General features: G+C 41.1%; 1 protein-coding gene across 3 annotated transcripts in view; it reads left to right on the forward strand.

Moving 5' to 3' along the window:
* The window catches only part of SHANK3 (SH3 and multiple ankyrin repeat domains 3), a 244325-nt gene extending 230245 nt beyond the window's left edge, over nucleotides 1-14080 (forward strand). Inside the window, exons 23-24 of one of the 3 annotated variants that reach the window (XM_069979855.1) lie at nucleotides 6578-6730; nucleotides 8450-14080. In XM_069979855.1, the coding sequence (XP_069835956.1) occupies nucleotides 6578-6730; nucleotides 8450-8978 (682 nt within the window). In that variant the 3' untranslated portion in view covers nucleotides 8979-14080. The remainder of the gene's footprint in view (nucleotides 1-6577; nucleotides 6731-8449) is intronic. The other 2 variants (XM_069979872.1, XM_069979864.1) reach the window with 2 other exon arrangements.
* The last annotated feature ends 9087 nt before the right edge of the window (nucleotides 14081-23167 follow it).

Here is a 23167-nt window from a genome sequence, read left to right on the forward strand (position 1 = left end):
TTACAGTGAAGTATCTAAGTCAGGACATGATCTGCTCTATCAGACAGGCAATTGTAGTGTTGTTCATTCATAGCACTAAAATGAGGTATAGGAATACTTTACTTATCTATAATTAAATTGCAGACAAGTGCTTAATTTTCTATCATGCACTAGAGACTGGAAATGGCTGTCAGCTGACACACATCAAACATGGATAATTTCCCTAGGAGTGGGATGTGCAAGAAGATTTCATTGTGCTCAGCTCAGCAGGCTCCCCCGTAGACTTGGCACACATATTTAAAGTTTCCCTATCATTTGGAAAATATTTCATATGTCATAGGGACTTGTCAAAAGTTTTGACTAGTCACCAGCCAGCTGCATGAGTGGAATAAAGGGATGGATGCAGTATAGGTTATGCGTTTTGTAGTAGGATTACAGAGTAAAGACAGTATATCCTGACAGGACTCCTAGTTGAGACAATGAGACTCCTGTTTACCTAGCCTACGCAGGTAGACTGACAGTATTCTCATATCAAATATCTTGACTAATGCCCCTGCCTACATATGTTGCACTGCCCACCCTCAGCTGGCCCCTACTTCTCCTTTACCATCAAAAGAGAACTAGCTCAGTCATGGCTGCACTGTTGAAATCTGACATATCCTGGGCTAGCAGTTTACTTTAGTATATATAAACAATGGTGTTGTACCCCTAGTTACCATTAAGTGGCGCTGCCTGAGGTAGGAGACTTGAGACTTACTTCATGACAAACATGGCAATGGTGGTTGGGGAAGGCAACTTTCATTGGTCCAGATCTTCTAAAACTATGTGCAAAGTTACAGTAGGCACTCTTTAAATATGCCAGATTTATCAATGTGGTGTGGGCTGATAAATCTGTCACACTTGAAGACTGTCTACTCTGAGGAGGACATGTAATAATAAATGAAAGCGAGAATATGCACAGTGTGTAATAACTGACACCTGTGCAAAAACGCTGCGCAGATGATACATTCATTGTGCAGCTGTTGGTTAAGAAATGTTGTCATGAGCTAACACCTCTTATTGATCTTTGTGACTATTTTATTTACCAGAAAATTTATACACCAGAAAATGTTACTGTATTAAATATCTGAAGTAAGGGCAATCGCTGAATTCTGTAATTATGTCTCTTACTGCAGGAATATCGACTACAGGAAGTGTAGCCATATTGGTTTTCACTGAGGGTAAAACTCTCAATTAAACTTGGTGACAGAATCACTATTGATCACTAGTTTCTTAAAGGGGTTATCCAGCGCTACAAAAACATGGCCACTTTTGCCCCTACTGAGCATAACAGTCAGATATGTTTTAATTATATGAATTGGGCTGTAGAATTATATTTTATGTAAGTCAGTTTTCTGGCTTTTTTGGATCTTCTTTTTCATCATTTTAGTCAGTACGGATGAGTTTTCTGTATTACCACTATACAGTTAGACAATATACACTGTAAATAGAGAAGGACAGCACATTTGGTAATACAACCTGTGCTATTTCTCATATTCAAGTGCATTGTGAATTCATCATTTTTTCTTTATTGATGCAAATAATCGTAAATTGAATGAAATCTATTTTTATATAACAAAATCTTTGTTTAAATTACCATCTAATGTGGAGCACTTTTGAATAAACCACTTGCATGTCGCTTAGACATCCATGTAATCTAGCAGTAACGGTACATTTACTGGCCCCGGATTTCTGCCAGACGTTGCATAATGTGCAAAGTCTGATCAATAATTCAGTTATCTAATCAATAATTCAGTTATAATGGAATAGTGGCTGTCAGATCACAATTACATTATATGTATTACAGCAAATCCCTAGGGGTGTGTTCACACAGTTTGGATACCAGCAGATTTTTTGCACAGAAAATTTTAAGTAGGGGTAGATTCTGCCCTAGACAGTGTTTTTCATAGTACAGCTCTATTAAACATGTAAGGCTGGGTTCACACTGCATTTATGCAATCCGTTTAATGGATCCGTTTTTTTTAACGGACAAAAAAAATAGTGTCAGCAACGTTTTTGTGTTGGTCAAAAAAAACGGATACGTCAATGGAAGTCCATGGAAGTCAATGGAAAAACGGATCAAAACGGATGCACACAACTGCATCCGTTTTTGCAATCCGTTTTTCATCCGTTTTTTTTTTTTTTTTTTTTAAACAGATTGCAAAAACGCAGTGTGAACCCAGCCTAGATGATGTCTAGGTTCAACATTTTTTTTATATGTGGCTTAGTGTCTGGTAAAAAATAAAAAATAAGCAATACTGCAGCACTCAGTCCAGCAGTTTTAAAGGGAATCTATTAGGTGTTATTCTTGTTACAAACTGTTGACAGTTAGCTTTAACCCCTTAAGGACCGGACCAATTGTCACTTTTGTGTTTTTGTTTTTTCCTCCTTTTAAGACCTATATCACTTTTATTTTTCCACCTACAGGGCCAGGCGAGGGCTTGTGTTTTTCAGGAACAGGTATACTTTGTAATGGCATCTTTCAATCTGCCATAAAATGAATGACAGAACCCCCAAAATATCATTTATGGGGTGAATTTGGGTCGAAAAATGCAATTCTGCAAAATTTGGGGGGTTTCCATGTTTACGTAATGCACTTTATCGTAAAACTGCCATTTTTTCTTTATTCTATACATCAGTTTGAATACAGCGATATGCATGTTTACTAGGTTTTCTAATATTTTACTATTTTTATTAGCTGTAAAACTTTTTTTTTGCAAATAGGCATATTTAAAATGGCCCTATTGTGACTCTTATAGCGCTTTTATTTTTTCACCTACGGGGTCGTATGGGGTGTAATTTAGTAACATTTTTTTTCTAGATCAGACGTATTGATCGCTTTTTATTAATTTTTTTAGACATAAAATGTAATTTAAAAAAAGCCGCTTTTTGTTCACACCGTTTACTGTGTGGGAACAATATATATTTTTTAATAGATCGGACGATTATGCATGCTACAGTATATTATATGTTATTTAGCTTTATTATTTTTACGTGTTTTATGTATAAAATGGGAAGGGGGGTGATTTTCACTTTTATTGGGGGAGGGGCTTTGGGACATTTTTTAAAACTTTTATTGTTTGTTTTTTACTTTTTTATAGTCACCTTAGGGGACTTTTACATACATACATTGGATTACATAGACTAATCACTGCTATGCCATAAAATAGCAGGGATCAGTGTTATCTGTGATCTTCTGATAGAGCCTGCCTGTGGCCTCCGGAAGTCAGGCAGAGCAATCAGGACCCCCGCAGACACGGAGATGCTCCGGTCACTTACACTTAAACGTCGCTGTCGTTTAAGGGGTTAATGTCGCGCGGCTGGTCCTCCCAGCTCCCAGCGGGATGTACATTTCCATCCGTTTGCGCCAAGGCCCAGGCTGCGGGGGCGTAAATGTACGCCCTATGTCGTTAAGGGGTTAAGGACAAGGAGACACATGGTACCTTTCAAATATGTCTCTGCTTTAAAAAATCAGAAAACTGCTTTTATTCTCTGGTTCAGGGTGTCAAAGAGGCTTTTGCAAGGTCCTGAATAGCTGCAAGCTGCCTCCTCTCTCCCCCTCCCTGTTGATTGACACTTGGAAGCAGAGTCCGCAGCAGGTTCTGGTATGGGAGGGGGAGTGAGGAGGTGTAACAGTTCTGGAGCACTTGAAAGCTTCTTTCACTCTTCTTACTACAGAATAAATCCATTTTTACATCCTAGAATCTCAGACAGATTTATGAAAGGTAACATGTATCTCCCAGACCTAACAGATACCTAGCAGTGTCAGCAGTTTGGAACGTGAATTGCAGCTGACATATCCCCTTTAAGTCCCACACTCTTCACTGCTTGTTCCTGCTTCCTAAACAAGTCAGCTCAACAGGACATGCCCGCACATTGATCACTGGCCACAGCGGTCTCTCCCTTCAGTCAGCAATCGGCTGAGCAGGTGGGCCCTGTTTAGACCTCTCATCTTGAAAACAGGAACAAGCAGGAAAGAACAGGGGGCTGGAAGGTACTATATTGGCAGGTGCAGAGGACTGAGTTAGGTGAGCATCCATTTTTTTTGTAGATGGGTATGACTTGTCTGTCAGTCTTTTATGAGTGGTACTTTCATGTTTTCAGTATAGTATTTCGTAGTATACCATAACATATGATATTTAGAAATAATTCCTAGGGTAAAGTGTTTACAAACTTTCACTCGTACCCTCTAATAACCATAATTTACATATAATGATGGGTATATTGTAAACAGGACCTGTGGTCAGGATGAAAAATGTAAAAAAACATTTTTATTTTGTTACCCTTGCAAAACTGACTGACATATTCCACGTGTATAAAGAACATTCTCTGTTATGTGAAGAGCCTTTTAAACTAAAAATATCAATTTTCTACATTTGCTCAAGGGGCTGTCAGTCATAGTGCATGTATCTGCAGCGTGACCAGTATCCTTTCAAATCTTCTTATCCCCTTATCCCCTTTTATTTAAAACACGTTCCAGTGACACTAGAAATAACTTGGCATCATCCATCACTTTCATTTCCTTAGACCACTCACAGAGCGCAGTGTCAGTCTGAGCCAGCGCTTGCAGATAAATTTTGGCAGGTCATCAGCCTGGACATGCTATTACTAATCCTTTTTCTTGGCTTATAAAAACAGCAACAAATGGGTGACCAAAACTATCCATAAGGAATAAGAGCATAAAACAAAGTTTTAGAAGTGTTCCTGGCTTTTTTTTTTTATTACTTTACGTAATTCTTGTATTCTCTGACTTTTGGCTTAAAATACAAATGTTACAAACTTGAGAATTCAGATTTAGGCCACGTTCACATATTGTCTGCAGTACCGGGGTTAGCCCTGTGCTGACACTGGTCCTGAGTATTTATTTATAATATAGGGAATCCAACAGTTTTCCCATTATAAATGTCTGTAACATTCAGCTGTCTTCTAAAGGCCCTATTCCACGGAACGATTGTCGGCTGTCTTCGGCCAATATAGGCTGTTACAGCCGACAATCGTCCTGTGGAATAGAAGGCAGCAATCAGCCGACATACTTCATGTTGGCTGATCATTGCAGTTTTTGTTTTTCAACATGCCGTAGCTCCGTGGAACAGGAGCGGCGGCAGCAGACCGCCGCTATCCTTTATGTGCTGCCCGGACGATCTAGCGAACACCCGGGCAGCCCCTCCCGCGTGGAATAGCACCGACAGCGAGCGGGAAACGAGCAAACGAACGCTAACAACGCTCATTTGCTCCTCATAGTCGCCCCCTGGAATTGGGGGCTTAACAGTATAGTTGATCCCAGTCCTTTCAAAGTAGTATGGTATGGCCCACAGAATAGTCTTTTGTACTACGTCAATGGATCCACCGAATAAAACTTTAGGATAACTTTAGAGCATTAGAATAATGATTTGTATTTACTTGTATAGCATGGCAGCCTGTCTATATTGTCAGCCTCTGCACATAGAGGAACCAACTGATTGAAAGAGCTCAAATGATAGCATGTAGTGCATTGTATTGATGTATACACCAATTGTGAAATAAGTGGTGTCAGGATTAAGTATTGGAGTTTACCAGTCTTATTAGATGGGCTGATGACTAAACTGTTATACATTACTTGTCCACATTACCGTTCCCTGTTCTCCGCTTCCTCCCCGCCACCCCATGCTGCAGCTTCTCTGAGCTGGCAGGCCGCTTAGTCATTTACTGGATTTGGCAGTCCCCTGCCAGTGATTGGCTGAGCGGCCTCCGAAGCTGCAGCGCACTGTGACGGAAAGCAAGCAGAGGGCAGGAGGAGATCGGGATTGTGAACAGGTAATGTATGAACAGTTTATTCAGTCATTAGCCGTCGGTTACACATTGCTATTACACGTAGTGATGCACGGTCTCCGGTTGATGATTTTAGGTCTGGACCTAAAGAAACAATCAGCTGATGATCGTTTCATCGGTTGATCGTTGTCTCTATTACACGGACCAATAATTTCTCAATGTAATAGGGCCCTTAGTCTTTACTTCACAAAAAGAAAAAAAAAAAAAAGATTTGACTGTCAAGAAGGGTATGTAAGCAGGATTTTACAGATATATTAGGTGATTGTACGGTTTTCTGTTGTATAAATAATAAATATTTATACGATAAAACTGGATTTATTAATAGTATTAATGAAAATATAAAAAATTACAAAATAATTTTATAAGAAATGCCTGTAGCAGATTATAGATTCAGTAGAGAGCAGAATGGGGAAAGGTTTCTGTATGTTTTGTTCTGTATCATTGGCTGGTCACAACCATCTTGCCTGACTGTAGTTTGGTTAGTAGCTCCTCTGAGCACTCTGCGAGGAGACTGTAATGATATATTTGTTCTTGGTGCTGCAATGTTAACATTTCTCTCTCTCATCCCATTTTTTCACTCCATCTCCTTCCTGTCCCTCTTTTTCTTGCTATATCTCTTTCTTTCTCTCCGCTTTTTAACCCTGCTTATGACCCTAATTTGTCACTTACTGTATCTCTTGCCCCTTTCTTCTCTATCTTGCTGTTTTTTTCTTCCTCCCCTTTGCTCACATTGCATGTTGATCCGCCTCAGACACTCAGATGTTTGGAAATTTGGCTCATTGTGTAAGTCTTTGCATGCAGCCACCAACCCGCGGCAGGCTCTGTCTGTGTGTCTGTCTTCTTCCTTGACCTGTCTTGTGATCTCCAGCCCGAGGGTCGGGGGGGTCAGTTTTCCTTCTCGGAGGTCAGTGAAGTCGTATTTGGGAGTCTATTTTCCTTGTCTATAAGCTTCTAATTAAAAATGTACACAACTTTATAAAAATGGAAGGACAATAAACTTTTATATTAATACTTAATAGTTAGGTCATATGAGAAGACCCTTTTACACATTTGCCATAAAAATAGTAAACCTGTGTATAGATAAGGAAATGCTCCAGTCTTTCCACAGAACACTAGCTATAATGTTTCTTGGGTATAATTATGCCTCATGCTTCCCAAGATGTACAGTACAAGATTGTAGTGTCAGGTGTCAGTACCAGTTATGCTGCCATTTCCTTCCTTTAACTTCTTTTTCCACACAGTTACTAAACGGTGGTAACGTTTGTGAAGTTTGTGTTCCCCTTTAAAAATAAATGGGGTTTTACACGATTCTTTTACAAAAATTCTAATGTGACAAACTAATACACATTTTAAAATATTTGTAACTTTACATAATGCTTGAGTCCATTGTATATGCCATTAGGTTGGTTTATATTTCTGGAATAGATCTCATAGAATAGATCTCATGTAGTGTATAGCGGCAGTAATTGTGCCCAGCTCCTGCTCTTTTTATATATATATATATATATATATATATATATATATATATATATACTTACTGTGTACATGCACATCTAATGACATTGTCATTAGAGAGTTTCACAACACGGGTCCTCAGCAAGTACAGTCAGGCTATTCTGATTTTAAAACTATATAGATGTCTAGATGGTTTGCTAAGGGGATTACAGAGGGAGCAAAAGGTGTAATGTATTGTATTTATCACATTTCCTGTACGCCCATTTGCATGTGGTATGGATACAATTTTCACACGCTACAATGTATGTTGCTATATTCATTTACATCAGCTGTAAATTTTATATATATATATATATACATATATATATATATATATATACACACACACACACAGTATATAAAAACAAATCACATGTGCAGTGTATTGTTCTGGTGTCCTAGTGTGTACTGTACATCCTATGCTGTATGCTCCATAACCTCCATGATAGCGCCATGGCTGAAACACAGCTATTGTCATTTTGTTGACTCTGTGACTATGAAAGGAATTGTAAAGCATGTGTATGTACATACTCTGATCATACTTGTGTTACTGCCGTTTAGTAACTGCCAAAAGACTTGTGTGTTTGCCTCTTAATCTCGCCAGTTTATAGTACACCTTTATTGTTTTTTTTCTTACATCTCCTTGTCTCATTCGAGTATTTTCAATCATTCCCATGCCCCCAGAGCACAGGGTCATAGAGATGATTAAAGGGATGCCATGTTAAAAAGTTTAGATTATATTTAACGCATATTACTTTCTCTCTCCTCCTTGCTCATTCTGTCTCCTTCTTTGTTTTGTATCTTTTTACTATTTTGTTGCATTGGTAACATATGTCTTTACTTATATGACCCCCTTTCCTTTTCCCTAAATAATCATTTCCTACTAACTTTATATCTTTTTCTCCACTTGATTTATGAATTTTTCCTATTTCTCTTTTCTGTTTCCTTTCTGTGCTCTGTTATGTTTGTCCTTTACATTGTTCTTCCTGTTCTCTGCATCTGATTTCTTTCTTCCCTCTCCTTACACATCTCAATCCTGTTGATTGTTTCTCTTTATTGCACCTTCCTTTTCCCCACTACTTTGTCCTCTCTGCTCCCTCTCCTTATATGTTTTCTTTCCCTATCACAGCTTGTTCAGCAGCCTTGGAGAGTTGCACACAATTTCCCAGCGCAGCTATGGAACATCCTACACCGTGCGCCCTGGAACCCGACACCCCTTGACTCGCCGCGCACCCAGCCCTGTACCACCTTCGTCCGAGAGGGTGGAGCCCTTGGGTGGAGCACGTTCCTATACGCTTACACCCCCCACCATACTGAAGTCCTCCAGTCTCTCAATTCCTCATGAACCCAAGGAGGTGCGCTTTGTTGTAAGGAGTGTCAGTGCCCGGAGTCGTTCTCCTTCCCCATCTTCTGGGCATCCCATGCACAGTTCTCGGCCATTCCTGCAGAAGCCCCTTTCAATGTGGAATAAGTATGATGTAGGCGACTGGCTAGAGAGTTTGAACCTTTCAGAACACCGTCTTAAGTTCCAGGACAACGAAATAGAGGGCTCCCATCTACCTGCTCTTACCAAGGACGATTTTGTAGAGCTGGGGGTAACCCGAGTGGGTCATCGCATGAACATCGAGCGTGCCCTTCGCCAACTAAGCACCAGCTGACCCGGTCAGGAGCTGCGGTCCCATCTCCCGGGAGGGCAACTCCGCACCGCTGCGGGGGGAGGAATTACTTTACTTCCACACAAAGACAGTCACTGCTTAGAATACTTAAAACACACACCTACTGATGCACACAAGTCCGGACAGGTAGAGAAAAAAGATTGCCTTGAACATACTGGAATTGGTTCACACTGCTCAGAGCTTGCAAGTGGGACCCATTGCTGTACACACACACATACTGTGACTATTACATGTGCTAGCTTAATTACACTTAACCTGTCACATGCAGACACACTGACACTGACACACACTGACACACAAATGTTGACCCACACATTGACCGAAGGGAGACCATCTACATTAAGTGATAAATCAGATGCATAATATTCTGAAAGTATACATCACATGTAATGCCACAGAAATAATCCTCTCCTTGTGCGGTGCAATGGGGCCCAGTAACTGATCCCCCCCTCCCTCTTTCTGTGCCAAGGAGGGGAGGTGGGATCAGTCACAGGGTCCCAAGGCCAGGCCACTGTGTGTTAATGCCACCTTTTTTTTACCTGAATCAGCAAAAGAATCGCAGTCAGACAGTGAGATCAGTCTGCAGGGGAACGGGGTTGAGCTGCACACCTCCCATACCAAGATCTGACTCAAGTCTTGGAGAGAAATCCATGGATTGGGCTGGAAGAGGCCGCAGGTTCCAGCCACCGCCACTGTGGGACGCTTTTTATGCATCTTTTTAATTAGCTATATATTTGAAGAAAAAAAAAAGGACTTTACCTATATATATATATATCTCATATAAATATATAAATATATATATCTATATATATCTATATACACAACACCCTCTCACTGGACTTTTTATATACATCAGAATCGGGGGTATATAGAGGTATATGCAGATACTGCAGTACCTCATTCTGGGGTTTTGAATTTCATTTGATTATTTTTTATTTCTATTGGAGGTTATGAGCGTTTTTACAATGAACCCCTCACCATGCCACCAGCATTCTTTAGAATGGAACATTCATCTCTACATCCAAATTCCATCTTCAAAAGATCATGTTTGGGATTGTGATCACTGGTTTCTTACTTCATCTCAATTGCATATTTATTTGCACATGGGTATTCATTAAAATTGGGCCATTCATTTAACAAGGTGGAAGATTTGTCCTTAAGTTGTGACTATAATGTCTGACTGTTCTAGGATATTTCTTATTGTGTAATTTTTGCTGAATCTCATTTTTCTTTTATTGTGATATTCAACAGGGGTTACTGCTTATTCTAGCATTTGAGGTGAGTTTTTATGGTTTTCTTTGGTTTCTTATTGGTTGGACGTTTAGTTAAAAAATTGGGGGTCACATTTGGATATCTGGTTTTCATTCAATTTGAAAGCATATTGAATTATTCCAGGGTTTTTGTCTATTCAGGTGTTCAGAATTAGCAATTATTTCCTCACATTGCTTTTTGTGGTTTAGCCGGAGAAAGAATAGACCCCATGTAAACCCTCTGAAATGTTGTACATATTCCCTAAGTAAATGTCACCCAGAGTCTCCCTACCAGTTTAATGCTGTCCCGGAAACTAATGGGGCTGCTGTGGATATATTCAAGATGTCCCTGCGTCCATGGTCAAATCTATTCAGTACCTTGTGTATTGGCATGATTGAGGCCATTGATGAGGGAGGAGGGAGGATCACGGAGCCGGCTGAGTCCTCTCATGTATTGTGTCCCTGTGCACCTGAGGATGGATTACCCGAGGGTGACCAACCTGGATCCGGTGTGCCTTATTGCCATGATAATCGCTTCAGGTCCCTAATGGGGTGAAGCAATGTAATGTTATCCCATTTCCTGCAGTGCCTTATCGCCATTGTGGAGCTTAGATAAGACCCTCTGACTGTGCTACACTAGCAGCTGCCAATACAGCATATAGATATACAGTCTCTAAAATGGAGCTATGGCTGCTGCTTCTCTGACTGGATTTCTACAGCCCAATCCCTACACACCAATGGAGCCTCACGGACAGGGTTGTTTATCCAGTTAACTGTTTGGCAGAGGGATATCAAGGAGCAAGGTTGTTAAGGCCACAAGCTTCTGCAAGGAGAGACAGGACACTAAAAAGTTCAGTGGAAATTGAATAACCATGTAATATGCTTCCCTTAGTGTTACTAAAATAGATTGCTATCCACAGCAACAAGTATTATGAGAAAATGGTCCAATAGAGACCAGTTCAAAAAAAAAAAAGAGTTGGCCCATTGCCGATATACAGTGGAAAAACACTGTACATACTTACACATTTAGTTTTGGTATTTACTTTTGGTATTCCCTGCTCTCCACTTTGCGACATATAGCATAGTCTCCTTATAGAAAGATCTGTTTCATCTTGCAGCATGCAGGAATTTTTAAAAAAACAACATATTTTCTGTAATATGGCCTGACCAAGTGTTATGTTGTTTAAAAAAATGACCACTTCAGAGAAGACTGTAGGAAATATATTACAATGTTTTTCCATGAACAAGTATCTCCACCTAATCTTACCCCATCAAAATCCTGTAGTAAAAAGAAAAAAAAGTGAAAAAAATAAAATAAAAATAATAGGATAAAAAATACTAGACACTTCCATTGATAAAACATTAAGGAATCATATATGAGAATATACTGAAAGCATGAGAGAAATTATGTGCCAAATTGAAGATAATAAAATGTAAAAAAACAGTTTGCATATTTATATCTTTCTATAAACAGCTTCTTTTGTGATAACCCTTAATAGACACTGTGTACAATGTATATAGCCCTATATCTATTCTGTAAAAATGATGGAAAGCTAATCACTATTATTTGTACTACTCCTTTCCCATGTGTATACCCTTTTTTTTAACTATTTTATGCACCATCCTCCACGGTTACACATTCAGTTGCTAGCAAAAATCCATGTGTAACTTTTATTGAAATGTTCTAAGAATTTTTCATCAGAAAAATCCTCTCTTCTTTTTCCGGCTTTGCCAAAGCTTGAAGGGGAGGGACCGATGTTAATGTCTGATTGGGGACTCGGGATCCTGCCATGGGGTAAACATCATCTGGTGCTAAAAAGAGACGGTTGTGGTTTAATCTGCACCTCTCATATCTTAATGTTTTTAAGGCTTTCATAGAGTGTGTGTTTCCCACAGAGCATTGCACAGCTACTGGGGCAGTTGTTCGATGTGTTGACAGTGGACCTGGCGCAAAGGAGAACTAGATAAGGTTGTGACTAAACTGTGCTGAAAGTTACGTTTGGTTTGGCCACAAAAGCAAAGTACAAACTCTATGTACAGGCTCTTGCTTCTCCAGATTCTTTTACATATATGGCTGCATGGGATGGATAGCATGAGCATTACATTATGTTGTGGGACTTTCTGACCAAAGAAAAATATTAGGACATTGCTGCTAGCATAGCCACAGGGCACATTGGAAATTGGTATACAGTTTTTATATATACAATAGGTGTTCTTTCTATTTCTACATGTCCTTTGGGAAACGTGGTGCCCAATTATTTAGGCTGGCCACTGCACATGCCACACAAACTATTCTCAGTACAGTGTTTTCCACAAGAACATCTTGCATTGACAATGAGCACAACAACTTGATTCTAATACACGTAGCCAACAATCATCCAGTTTATTTAAAGCAAAGGATGTCATTTTGCATTTCTAGAAGCCATGCATTGTGACGCCTAACAGTGCACCATTGCAATTTGGCATTACCAAGTTATTAAAAACAAAACTGTGATACTTACATAGAGATGAAGTTCTTACTGTGCAGTGCCATCCTACAGATAGTATACAATGACATTGTGATGTTTTCATGAATCCAGTGTACATATGTCCATGACAGAACTTGCTGGGGAATACTAAGGCACTACTAGAGAATTGGACCTTGGTGCATGGATTTACTGATGCACAGGTTTAACTGATGCAGTTCCAGTGAAATGTCCTTCTTTACAAAATGGTCCTTCTTTACGAAAAGTAGACCTCTTCACTCAATGAAGAGCCTCACTTGTTCACCTCACATAATTAGTTTTAGCACCAGGATGTGACTTTATGCACATTGCCAGCAAACAAGTGTCACAGAAACTAGTAATATACTTCCTGTCCCTAACAGTATTAATCCTTTATTATTCAGTCATTCCATAGAAACATAGAAGATTGTTGGCAGAAAGAGACCACCTGATCCATCTAGTCTGCCCTTTTAGTATTTATTTTCCTATTATCTCCCAATTATTTCAAACTGCAAAATAAACCTACCTAATAATTCACATTCCAGTGCCGAAGACTGTGAAAGGTAGAGGTAAGGCGATGGTGGGCATGTAGACATCACCCATGGATGATGCCTGCTGCTTGAAAAAACATAAACCATCAGGGAGCTTGAAGGATTCCCCAGTGAATACCTACATTGGTATGCTCCATTTTGTACTGGAATTTTATTATTTTTCTAGCAGATTATATTTTCCATATATCAATTATTAAAAGGTTTTAGCAGCGCTCCACTAACCGCCCAATAAAAATGTCAGAAATAACAACTTTTATTTTGAATCATTTCCTCCTATGGTTTTGTGTTCTCAATCTATCCACAAAATAATGTAAGCAACGGTGATATGAGGTTGTGGCATGTGCAACTCTCCAAGGATAACTAGAAACAGTTTACAGTGAGCCATTAGAAACATTACAATGAAAGAACAGCCAGTCTGGTTTACTGAGATCTGCTCACCAAATTGTAGTATATGCTTTTATGTAAATTGGCATCTCATATGCACTGATTTGCCCACTAGTCTGACTTGCACTATGGTTTTTAAGCTAATAAAAGCCATTTCTGGGTTTGTCTCATTGAAGTCCTTTTAAAGAAGTTGCAAGGTCCATGCAAGGTGCTCAACCATCCCTAGACATTCACATGGCTGCTATACAGCTTTCACTTATGCCCCTTTCAGCACTCATGATGGGCAGCTCCATCCTGTGCAGTATATATTCATCTAAATATTGTAGATGCCAATGCATCCACTACATATTATGAGAAGAATGCATGGTTGTATGGAGAATAAACTTGTATCTAACACAGTTGTCTTTCACTAGATGAAGCTCATTTAAAAATTTGTATTATTTTTTATTATAAATGTATTGATCTATCTCAAAATCTATTTGATTACATAGGAAAAATACATCAAGTAAAATACATTAACAGTAATCATTTGTTAATAAAATACATTGACAAGTTAACCTTTCATTTCGATTGCTGGGCTCCCCACCAATCACAAGAATGGGGTTCCTGAATGGACAGTGTTCAGAAATCCAGTACAGCTTGAGTACAGTGGCAGCACCCATACTCAACCACCATTCCATTCAACCAAGCGGATTAGGGATCCTCATTCTTGAGATTGTCAGGGTCCCTGATGTCAGACACCATTGATCAGCTTATCTTGTCATCTTAAGAAAACCTCTTTAATATTGCTGGAGTCATGGATGTTGCATTTTTATTGATACAACTGATGTACTACATAAGTATATGGTAGTATATTGTTGTTAAGAACAATAAATGAAATATATGATCAGTCAGTACCCAGATACATGATACAGATGTAGCATGACTGGGTTTATCATTGCATGATTTGCAAGCGTGTCTCAGTTAAAGGGATTCTTTCAAGAAAGTTTTGGTTACAAAACCACTGGCATGCTGTTGTAGCGCTGATAAATACCTTTGTAGATAAAACTACTTGACTTACTAGAAGTTATAAAACCCTCACTAGCTGCTCATCAGCAGTCATAAAGGTCAGTCGAGGCACAGTTGGTGTGCTATCAGCAAAGACACTGTGACTAGTCGCCACTGCAGAACCTCCCAGATGACCACTGATGAGCGGCATGTGGTGGATTTATAACTTGTTTTCCTTCTTCCTCTCAATGTCTAGAAAGATATTACCTGCACTACACTAGCATACCTGCTGTAGATAAATATCCAGACGGATCCCCCCTATAAACTGGCTTGGCGGCCATTCTATGTAATGAGTTATGCCAAACTCATGTATGCTACATCTAGCAACTTACCCCTGCTCTGCCATATGTGTAGGCACAGTATACTCCACATGTAATCATACCCAGCAATGCTACAGAACATAATGAATCCATGAATATAGCGTGAATTATTTTTCTGCTGTCAGCCAGAGAGAGATCATCTTGTTGGGCACAGGGTTATTCTCTGTAAGTGTTTCTTATTTATTTTATTTGGGCTGGGGAGCGGGGTTAGTAGACTCTATTTAACCTAACATCTGATCTCCTCATATTAATGCCAAAACTGCAAGAATATTTTCCTTGCAAATAATTTCATTGACCCCGTTAAGTGTGAAGTGTGACTCCTTGTGTTGAGGATGTAGTGCGATGCATTGGCTCTGCAGTAATGCCGCTTTTTTTTTCCATAAAGGATAATTTAGACACATTATTGGAGGATTTCATCTAGACGGGTAAATGTGTTTTCCTGCTGGACTAATGGCTATAAGCTCAACATCGTATTGTAGAATGCATTAAGGATTAGTCGAGATTAACATTGGTAAACAGATTGGCGTGCTTCTTCAGATAGCTAGCATAGACTGCATGTAAGGACCCCTGCCTCTAGTCTCTGAGGAAGGATCACAATGGGATGGAAAGCTGTTTTGAGCTAGGTAGATTACTCTCTACCCTTCTGTCATGTAAGGAGGTATCTGTGTAGATGCAGCATATTCCTATTTTAGACTCTTTGTGTGTAAAAGGGATGTCTCGGAAATCTGAAGTAAATCTTTCCTGATAAGTTTGTGTGAGCAATAAATGACAGAGCATTTCACTTTAAAGAGATGATCCTGTGAGAGGACTTAGTCGTGGACTCTGGCAATTCTCGGATTTCATGGGATTTCTGTCAATAGTGAAATGATGTATGTGAGCCAGCCAGTGTAGGTAGCATGCTAAGCCAGTTTTTTTTACCTACTGCTTTTATAAAGCCTCACACATTCCCAACAGTGCTCATTATACATGTCAGCACCATCAGGAGGAGAATATGCTACATCTACGCTAATGAACATAAAATTTGGACTCCATCTGGGTTTTAGTTTAAGGATTTGTGTGAAAGTGTAACATCAGAATACATTCAGACGATAAAACTGTGGGGTGTCCTACTAAGGTGCTCATTCTTGATGCAGGTCTTGATGGAACTGAAGATGCACTATCTAGGTTTTGATGGGGGTCTGGGAATTCTTCCTTGATGTTTGTGTTGGCATCAGGTAGTCTTTATTTTGGTTATGATATTAAGGGCGGGGTGTCTGGGTTTCTTCTCTTACCCCTGCATAGGGTGTTACTTGGTGTGCTGGATGACGTAATAAATTTATAACAAATTTAACCTGTGTCATTGTCTTTATTTTTACATTCTAAATAAAAATATGCTTTAATCCACTGTTGTACTAAACTGCTATCCAGACTTTAGAATAGATCCATCAGGTAAGTTGTTGATTTTGAGTCCTTGGAATCATTTAACAGCCCTGATAAATGTGATATGTTTAATAGAGTGGCAGTTGCACTCAGTAACCTGCGGATCCAGTGCCATTTATCCCTATGATAGCACATACTTGCAGCAGGATTGACATCCCGCTGTAAGTATGTGAGTTAACCCCCCGCAGCCCACCACCGAGAGCATACATTACCTGCTCGGCGACGCGGCTGCATGTGAGGCTCCCGGCTCCGGTCCCCCTTAGCCAATCAGTGCAAGGCAGCACTTATTGGCTAAGCGTGAACGGAGCTGGGAGCCTCACATGCAGCTTAGTCGCCGAGCAGGTAATGTATGCTCTCGGTGGTGGGCTGCGGGAGGTTAACTAACATACTTACAGCGGGATGTCAATCATAGGGATAAATGCTATCATAGGGATAAATGGCACTGGATTCGCAGCGGATTTCGCTGCGAATTGGCAGCATAATATGTGAAGGCACCCTTACACCAGTTTGATAACTCTCCCCAAAAAAGTTCAACTTTGGTCTCGTCTGACCAGAGCACCTTTTTCTACATGTTTGCTGTTTCCCCTGCATGGCTTGTGGTAAACTGCAAACAGAATTTCTTCTAGCTTGTTTCCAAAATGGTTTTCTTTATGCTACTCAGGGCAGGTTTATAGAGAACATGACTAATAATTGTCCTGTGATCACATTCTCCCACCTGAGCTGTCGATCTCTGCAAATCCTCCTCAGTGATCATGAGCCTCTTGGCTGCTACTCTACTTAGTGCTCTCCTCATCTGGGCTGTCAGTTTAGATAGATGGCCATGTCTTGGTAGGTTTGCAGTTATACCATACTACTTCCATTTTCAGATGATGGGTTGAGTGAAAAAGTTCAAAGCATTGTAGCTCATTTTCTTATACAGTTTTTATCTCAGGAATGGAGTTAATTCCAAGAAGGATACGTTTAAAAATATATTTTATTTCTAATCTTTAAGATATACAACATAACATGAAGAGGATACAAATATTTACAAAAGAGTCTCCAAGAATAGGTCCGTGGTCAGTGGGAGGTTTGTAGGGCTGTCAAGTCCTTGCTGGAGGGAATCCTGTATATGTCCACAGAGGAAAATGCCACGTCCAGTCTCATTAACAGACAGTACCACCAATATTTTCTGACCAATCAATAGAACCAATAGTAGAGGTGATCAAGCTACCACCGGACAGTTACCAAACCAGGATCATCTAGTTTCTGAACTGTTCCAGGGTGAACAGACCGGCCAACATGCCCAACGCGTTTCAGTATCAAATGTCGGATACGTCATCAGGGGCTAAACGGTCATAGCGTCATATACGTCATAGATTTGACAAGATAAATAAGACATCACATGAGCACGTAATGCATGGCTATTATTGCATGCCAGTATCTTATATGTGTGTGATGCCAATATTGAAGCGCTGCTGTATCCTGTACTCACTGTACCAACCGTCCAGGTGACCAACAGATATTTATCCCACCGTACGTGACTGATTGCGGGTACTGTATGGTGTAAAAAAGTAGTGTCAGTATGACCAGTGTAATATGTACTGATATGTATTGACTTTTGTCATATAGTACTCACTCTGTCATGTTCAAGAGTCAGCCTGGGTACAGACTCACATCCAGGACCAGTAAACCTGTAAGCGGATACATATATATTGGTATTGCCATAATAATGTGTGCAATACAAAATAATTGCCGTAACAATGTGTGCAGTGCAATATAGTGCCTGCCTCTTGCGGCCGTCATAACAGTAGGATTCAGATACTACTTACAGACAGCGCTTCCTATGGAGACCTGCTCCCGTCCTCCTGTTTCTGCGGAGTCTCGGAAGTGCACGCGGCGGCTTGTAGAAATAGCCGCTGCATTGACAGTTGCGCGTCTGACGTCACAGTGCTTGAAGCAGCGCGCCAAAACTAGGTCACTCCCCCCTGCACGCCCGGTGGGAGTGGACGGTCCCAGCAGATAAACAAAGGATCCGACGTTCTGGCAGTATAGCGCTCTCCAAGGTACTGTATGAATGTGCGATGACTGATATGTCGCCGCGTGAACAAACGGGTAATGTGATTGAGATTACTGGGTGATCCTGTAACCGTCTCTAGACAATTTAAGTGGCAGTTATTTTGCAGAAAAGTCGGTAACTACGTATACATAAGGAGGATGTCTATCTAGCATGTCGGTATATGGTTAGAATAATGGAAAGCATAGGTGACGTGATATAGTTAAGAATCAGGATAAAAGGTAGGGGATGGGCCTATGATGCCCTAATATATCCTATCCTATGTCCCTATGCCTATGTGGGGTGGCCGTCCTAAAAAGGACGGTCCCACTCTGGAACCTAGAGCTATCAGGTCCCTAGGTGTCCCTGTTAACTTGGCCGGCTCACTAACTGTTAGTCGGTCCACTAGGGCCTTCCCTAACTAACTCATTTAGCCAGCATTCTAAACAGTAGGGTAAAGAGTGGCAGTGGTGCCAATAAAGGGCATCTGTTAGTCGTGCTCATATGTAACAGGCAAAGTTTAGAGACTCGTTAAGACCCCCCGGTGTAATGGTTTGTAAAGTGTAGATCCATCTGGTCTCTTTCTGGAGCAGTAGTCTGTCAATATCACCACCCCGTGGGGAAGGCTTAAGGCTCTCAATTGCAATGAATTTAATAACGTCAGGGTTTCCCCCATGATGTTCATGTACGTGTATTGCCAGAGGTGTGTCCCTTTTGTTTCTAACATCTCCCCTATGCTCAAGTATGCGTTTGCGCCACTCCCTGATCGTTTTTCCCACGTATTGTTTAGAGCATTCACAGGTAGCTAGGTATATTACCGCTTTAGTGCTACAATTAATGAATGATCTAATCTCGTAGGTTTGCATAGTCTGTGAGCATGTGAATGATTTAGCTTTCTGTACTGATGCACATGCCCTACAGTGTCCGCAGCAAAAAGAGCCAGTGACCTGCTGTGTATGAAGCCAAGTTTTTTGCACCGCGGCAGGTGGCAGGTGACTCTTTGTCACCCTGTCCTTTATACTTCTCCCCTTTCTGTAGGTGATCAGAGGGTACTCGCTGACCACGTCCCTGAGGTCTGGGTCCAGTCTAAGGATATTCCAGTGCTTCTTCAGGATATCCCTGACCTGCCCGGCCTCGGTGTCAAAGGTCCCTATGATCCGCATAAATCCCTCAGTCTCCTCTCTCTGTCTAGGATTAAGTAGGTCCTCTCTCTGTTTAGTTTTAGCTGAGTTGTATGATTCCCTTAATGTGTAATCTGGGTAACCCCTCTCTCTAAACCTATTTCTCAGATCCCTGGCCTGTCTGTCAAAGTCCTCATCATTGGAGCAATTCCTCCTGATCCGGAGGTATTGCCCCTTGGGTATGCCCCTCTTTAGTGGAAGAGGGTGACAACTTTCCCACCTCAAGAGACTATTAGTGGCAGTTTTTTTTCTATAAATCGTTGTCTCTAGATAGCCCCTTGACGTTTTTGTTATCTTGACATCAAGAAATGTCAGTGTCATGTCGTCTATCTCATGTGTGAATGCGAGCCCTATCTCATTGTCATTGAGCAGTTCCAGAAAACGAGTGAAGTCAGATCTAGTACCTTCCCATAGGATGAATATATCATCTATGAATCGTGACCATGCCAACACACTATCACTAAAGATTTCCCTCTCGTTGGTGAAAACTATGGTGGCCTCCCACCAGCCCAGGAGCTGCTCCTGAAGAAGCACTGGAATATCCTTAGACTGGACCCAGACCTCAGGGACGTGGTCAGCGAGTACCCTCTGATCACCTACAGAAAGGGGAGAAGTATAAAGGACAGGGTGACAAAGAGTCACCTGCCACCTGCCGCGGTGCAAAAAACTTGGCTTCATACACAGCAGGTCACTGGCTCTTTTTGCTGCGGACACTGTAGGGCATGTGCATCAGTACAGAAAGCTAAATCATTCACATGCTCACAGACTATGCAAACCTACGAGATTAGATCATTCATTAATTGTAGCACTAAAGCGGTAATATACCTAGCTACCTGTGAATGCTCTAAACAATACGTGGGAAAAACGATCAGGGAGTGGCGCAAACGCATACTTGAGCATAGGGGAGATGTTAGAAACAAAAGGGACACACCTCTGGCAATACACGTACATGAACATCATGGGGGAAACCCTGACGTTATTAAATTCATTGCAATTGAGAGCCTTAAGCCTTCCCCACGGGGTGGTGATATTGACAGACTACTGCTCCAGAAAGAGACCAGATGGATCTACACTTTACAAACCATTACACCGGGGGGTCTTAACGAGTCTCTAAACTTTGCCTGTTACATATGAGCACGACTAACAGATGCCCTTTATTGGCACCACTGCCACTCTTTACCCTACTGTTTAGAATGCTGGCTAAATGAGTTAGTTAGGGAAGGCCCTAGTGGACCGACTAACAGTTAGTGAGCCGGCCAAGTTAACAGGGACACCTAGGGACCTGATAGCTCTAGGTTCCAGAGTGGGACCGTCCTTTTTAGGACGGCCACCCCACATAGGCATAGGGACATAGGATAGGATATATTAGGGCATCATAGGCCCATCCCCTACCTTTTATCCTGATTCTTAACTATATCACGTCACCTATGCTTTCCATTATTCTAACCATATACCGACATGCTAGATAGACATCCTCCTTATGTATACGTAGTTACCGACTTTTCTGCAAAATAACTGCCACTTAAATTGTCTAGAGACGGTTACAGGATCACCCAGTAATCTCAATCACATTACCCGTTTGTTCACGCGGCGACATATCAGTCATCGCACATTCATACAGTACCTTGGAGAGCGCTATACTGCCAGAACGTCGGATCCTTTGTTTATCTGCTGGGACCGTCCACTCCCACCGGGCGTGCAGGGGGGAGTGACCTAGTTTTGGCGCGCTGCTTCAAGCACTGTGACGTCAGACGCGCAACTGTCAATGCAGCGGCTATTTCTACAAGCCGCCGCGTGCACTTCCGAGACTCCGCAGAAACAGGAGGACGGGAGCAGGTCTCCATAGGAAGCGCTGTCTGTAAGTAGTATCTGAATCCTACTGTTATGACGGCCGCAAGAGGCAGGCACTATATTGCACTGCACACATTGTTACGGCAATTATTTTGTATTGCACACATTATTATGGCAATACCAATATATATGTATCCGCTTACAGGTTTACTGGTCCTGGATGTGAGTCTGTACCCAGGCTGACTCTTGAACATGACAGAGTGAGTACTATATGACAAAAGTCAATACATATCAGTACATATTACACTGGTCATACTGACACTACTTTTTTACACCATACAGTACCCGCAATCAGTCACGTACGGTGGGATAAATATCTGTTGGTCACCTGGACGGTTGGTACAGTGAGTACAGGATACAGCAGCGCTTCAATATTGGCATCACACACATATAAGATACTGGCATGCAATAATAGCCATGCATTACGTGCTCATGTGATGTCTTATTTATCTTGTCAAATCTATGACGTATATGACGCTATGACCGTTTAGCCCCTGATGACGTATCCGACATTTGATACTGAAACGCGTTGGGCATGTTGGCCGGTCTGTTCACCCTGGAACAGTTCAGAAACTAGATGATCCTGGTTTGGTAACTGTCCGGTGGTAGCTTGATCACCTCTACTATTGGTTCTATTGATTGGTCAGAAAATATTGGTGGTACTGTCTGTTAATGAGACTGGACGTGGCATTTTCCTCTGTGGACATATACAGGATTCCCTCCAGCAAGGACTTGACAGCCCTACAAACCTCCCACTGACCACGGACCTATTCTTGGAGACTCTTTTGTAAATATTTGTATCCTCTTCATGTTATGTTGTATATCTTAAAGATTAGAAATAAAATATATTTTTAAACGTATCCTTCTTGGAATTAACTGCATTTATACGTAAGGATAAAACTATTGTGGGATTGGTGTACCCGATATTACACTATTGTTTGATATCTCAGGAATGGCACAACAGATTTAAAAGACAACTGTGATCAATGTCACTTGCCCATCACCACATACCAGCAGGTTACTATGGGGTCAGGTGGTGATAGATTCTCTTTAACACCTCCCTGTCTGAGGATATTGAGTTAGATCTAAGTAACAGGCATTCCAAATTGTATTTTGTTTTTTCTAAGAGTATGCTCAGCCTCAGGGAAAACAAAAAAACAGCAGCTCTATACACTACTTATCTTCCTGGTTCCCCCCGCCATCACCGTTCTTCTGGAGCCAGTCTGGTTGCTCAGCACTTCTTGTGTGTTAGGGTTGGTGCATGGTGTTGCCCACTCAGTCAATCATCAGCCACAGTGGTGTCCTGTCCCAGCTACTGATTTGCTGAGTGACCAATGCTAGGTTCGCCACCTAACACTAGAAGCACTGTGCAGTAGGACCAGCTCCAGGAGAACAGAGGCAGAAGGGTGTAAGGAATGTAAGTATAAGGTTTTCTCTCAAGCTAAGCACATTCTTAGAAGAAAAATACAACTCAGAATACCCTCTTTAAACAATGATTTTGAAGTCATTGCATGTCTTCCTCATTTAGATTTAGAGCGATCCAGTGCTCATGAATTTTAACTTGGGTACGTTTAATGGGGTTGGCCATGTTTGAAGTTAGATGCAGCCATAGGAAGTCCTGGAAAACATGGATGACTGTCTCCATGTTTACCA

The sequence above is a fragment of the Dendropsophus ebraccatus genome, chromosome 1 (assembly GCF_027789765.1).
Source record: "Dendropsophus ebraccatus isolate aDenEbr1 chromosome 1, aDenEbr1.pat, whole genome shotgun sequence".
In the NCBI taxonomy this organism is placed as follows: domain Eukaryota; kingdom Metazoa; phylum Chordata; class Amphibia; order Anura; family Hylidae; genus Dendropsophus; species Dendropsophus ebraccatus.